This window comes from Clarias gariepinus, chromosome 16 (genome assembly GCF_024256425.1).
Source record: "Clarias gariepinus isolate MV-2021 ecotype Netherlands chromosome 16, CGAR_prim_01v2, whole genome shotgun sequence".
NCBI classification, from domain to species: Eukaryota; Metazoa; Chordata; class Actinopteri; order Siluriformes; family Clariidae; genus Clarias; species Clarias gariepinus.
In genome coordinates this window covers 26,595,982-26,599,274 of record NC_071115.1, presented here as the reverse complement: position 1 = coordinate 26,599,274, position 3,293 = coordinate 26,595,982, and the positions used below count along the sequence as shown (strand labels likewise).

Sequence of the window (3,293 nt, the reverse complement as noted above, 5' to 3'; positions counted from 1 at the left end):
CAAGGCTGAGAGCATGAAATTGCCCAAAATGTCTTGGTATGCTGAAGCATTAAAAGTTCCTTTCACTGGAACTAAGGTATTGAGTCCAACTCCTGAAAAACAACCCCATATAATGCCCCCTCCACCAGACTTTGGCACTTGTCACAGTGCAAGCAGACAATTATCAGTCTTCAGATTGCCAGACAGTATGATTCATCACTTCAGAGAAGCTCTCCATTGCTGTAGAGTCCAGTGATGGTGTGCTTTATAACACTGTATCAGATGCTTTATATTGCACCTGGTGATGTAAGGCTTGATGGCAGCTGCTCTGCTATGGAAACCCATTCCATGAAGCTCTCTATGCACTGCAAAAAGGCCAGATAAAGTCTGGAGGTATATAAAAATGCAAATACTGAAAACGTGTCTTTAACTTTTTTAGATATTTGTCTGTTAATGAGCAATCCTGAACAGGTCCCAGGAGGATGCAATTTGTGGATTTGAACGACCAGGTGCTGTGTCTCACTACAGCTGATGTGAGGAAAACTCTACGCAGAGTCAACCCACGTAAAGCTGCCGGACCGGACAACATCCCAGTTCGAATCACATCTGCTTTTTTTTCATCTACATTTTTCCACAAGCCATCCGTCTCCTCAACAAAAAGGGACTGAACTAATGAACACACACACACACACACACACACACACACACACACACACACACACACACACACATGAATACTTTTATTTGGATCTGAAGGACATTACAAAGGAAATTAGATCCAAATACTCTGAAAAGAGTCTTTGACATGGTGACAGATCTACAATTCATGGCTCACATACTTGTACAAGTCCTTCCATTTATGACACTTAGGGATAAAGAAAACATCTCTGTCTCCATATTTGCATGCTACCTATAATGGCTGAAATTGAGCAGAATTTTGCAAGCCTTTTTGCCTTCTTTTTTTGTAACCCCCCTAACTGCATCCCAATGTGCAATCACACTCTTATGGACATGACCCAAACTTCCAAATACCAGAATTATTAATCTACAGTTATATCCATGTCGGAGGATGAGATCTACCAGGGGTTGATATTTCAATAGTTTAGAATAATAGCAAATATTCATATACAGATCAAAACAGCAGCCTACCTCAACAATACATACAGATTTCATAACCTCATTAAAAATTACTGTACAATGTCAGGAGTATTTGGAATGTTTGTAAAGTACTCACTGTTAGATACACACACACACACACACATACACATAAACATTATCACTCAGCCTAACTCAACTACATTAAAACATTGAGACTGGACTGACAGTTTCGTTTCACTGTGTACTAACTGTATATGGTTGAAGTGACAATAAAGCCTACTTGAACTTGAACTTGTTTGTATCACTTTATCTGTTGAGCTTTATTTTTCGGATCCTTTTGCATTTCTAAATAATGGTATAGTAAACTATGAGAATAAACTGTTTTTTAATATAAAATGACGCAGGTCTCATAAGGGACAGAACTGCAAGAAATATGGCACACTGTTCAGAACGGGCAGATTTGCAAGTTGCTAAAGTTTTATTTTACATTTTTCAGAGCTCAAGGAGATGGCGTATCTTTTTTTTTTTTTTTTTTTTTTTTAAGTAAACAGTTTTATTTTGTTTCCTGTTTAGTTTCTAATTAATTCCAGGCTCTAACCTCCCGACGGGAAGGTCTTGCCATGCATATCATAAGCACTCTACCAAACTCCTATTTTGTTGACGCCCCCCAGAAGCCTTGTGTAAGAGCTAGTACTGTATTAATATTATTCCCCTTACAAAAACCTTTTAAAAACAACAATGCAACTGATAAACCATCGCCATTGTTTTACATTTTATTCAGATGGTTTATCAGTTGCACTGTGCATATGTTTCTAAAATGCCTCAAGGTTTTTGTAAGGGAAATCCACAGTTTTGCGTCACTGTGAGACCTTTTGTGCAGTAATACACAGCTGTGTCTTCAGTTTGCAGATTCTGTCCTTGAATTGTTATTGTGTTAGTAGAAGTGTCTCTGGAGATGCTGAATTTATTTTTCAGTTTGTCACTGTAACCTGTTCCCCCACTACTACTGATATACCCAATCCACTCCAGAGCTTTTCCTGCAGGTTGTCGGATCCAAGTTGTACCATAGCTTGTAACTGTATATGAAACCTTACAGGGGATGGAGAGACTCTGGCCAGGCTGGACTGCCATGGCGCCAGGCTGAATCAGTTCATAACTATGAACATCTGTAGAAGTAAAAAAATTTTGATATCTTACACAATATACAGTATGCTGCACATTTATTGTTCTTGTATTAAATTAACATATTAGTTTATATAAATTTCTTACAGGAAGCAGCTGCCAGCAGGAGCAGTAGAGATGTAGAGAACATGGTGTGTGTTGTTTGTCTTCTCTGTTCTCTAAAGTTTAACAAAGACCATCACATCTCATAAACTGAGTGATATCCAGTCCTCATGCTTGTATTTGCATATCTGGTGATGATGGGAGGGGTTGATATTAAAAACATATTTAAAGTAGACAGGACATAAATTTTTCACAAAATGTATTTTTTACAGCTTAGTGGTTAGCAATATTGCTTTGCACCTCCATGTCCTGGGTTTGATTCCCGCATCGAGTTTGTGTGTGGGGTGTTTGCATGTTCTTCCAATGCTGGTTCTCCTTCCACATGTCAAAGACATGTATTAGGCAATGTGAAGCATCTGATACAATTGCCACTCCCAAATTGCTTATAGTGTGTGAATGTGAGTGTGTGTATGTGTGTGTACTGGGATGGACTGTAGTATGTAAAATATAAACAAAAATCAATCATGAAAACAAGACCCATTGACAAAAACTGTTGACATGATAAAGAACCTTGCACACACGTGCACATACACACATGGCTACTTTTTCCCATTTATGTATATATTTTTAATTAGGATTATTTTTTCCTTAGGACTCAATGTTTAATCCAAAAAGAAACTGCAAAGAGTGAAGCCCTTTTATCAATGTCAAAAATATTAAGTGATTTAAAAAAGTGATAGCAAAATGTTGCATTTCCATTATCTCAATGCATAAAAATAAACATGAGAATAAAATATTTGATGATTTATTTTTAAATATATAAATAATTACAATGTTAGTCAAAGTGCAGTGCTATCAGAAAAATAAAACAGATATTTTATAGAGAGTTGATTCACATGACGTGTTTAGTCATTCACAATCATTCTACGTTTCCTTTAGAAGTATCATGTACACATTCACAGAATATAACATCTACTTCTGTTTAATTACAC

The 3,293-nt window shown here is 36.8% G+C and overlaps 1 gene segment (V, D, J or C); it reads right to left on the bottom strand.

Annotated features, from left to right (window-relative positions):
- Positions 1-1,859: 1,859 nt before the first annotated feature.
- LOC128544694 (Ig heavy chain V region 914-like) lies at positions 1,860-2,390 on the bottom strand. The segment is given in 2 exon segments: positions 1,860-2,243; positions 2,347-2,390. Coding segments are annotated over 2 exon segments (387 nt in total).
- Positions 2,391-3,293: the final 903 nt, after the last annotated feature.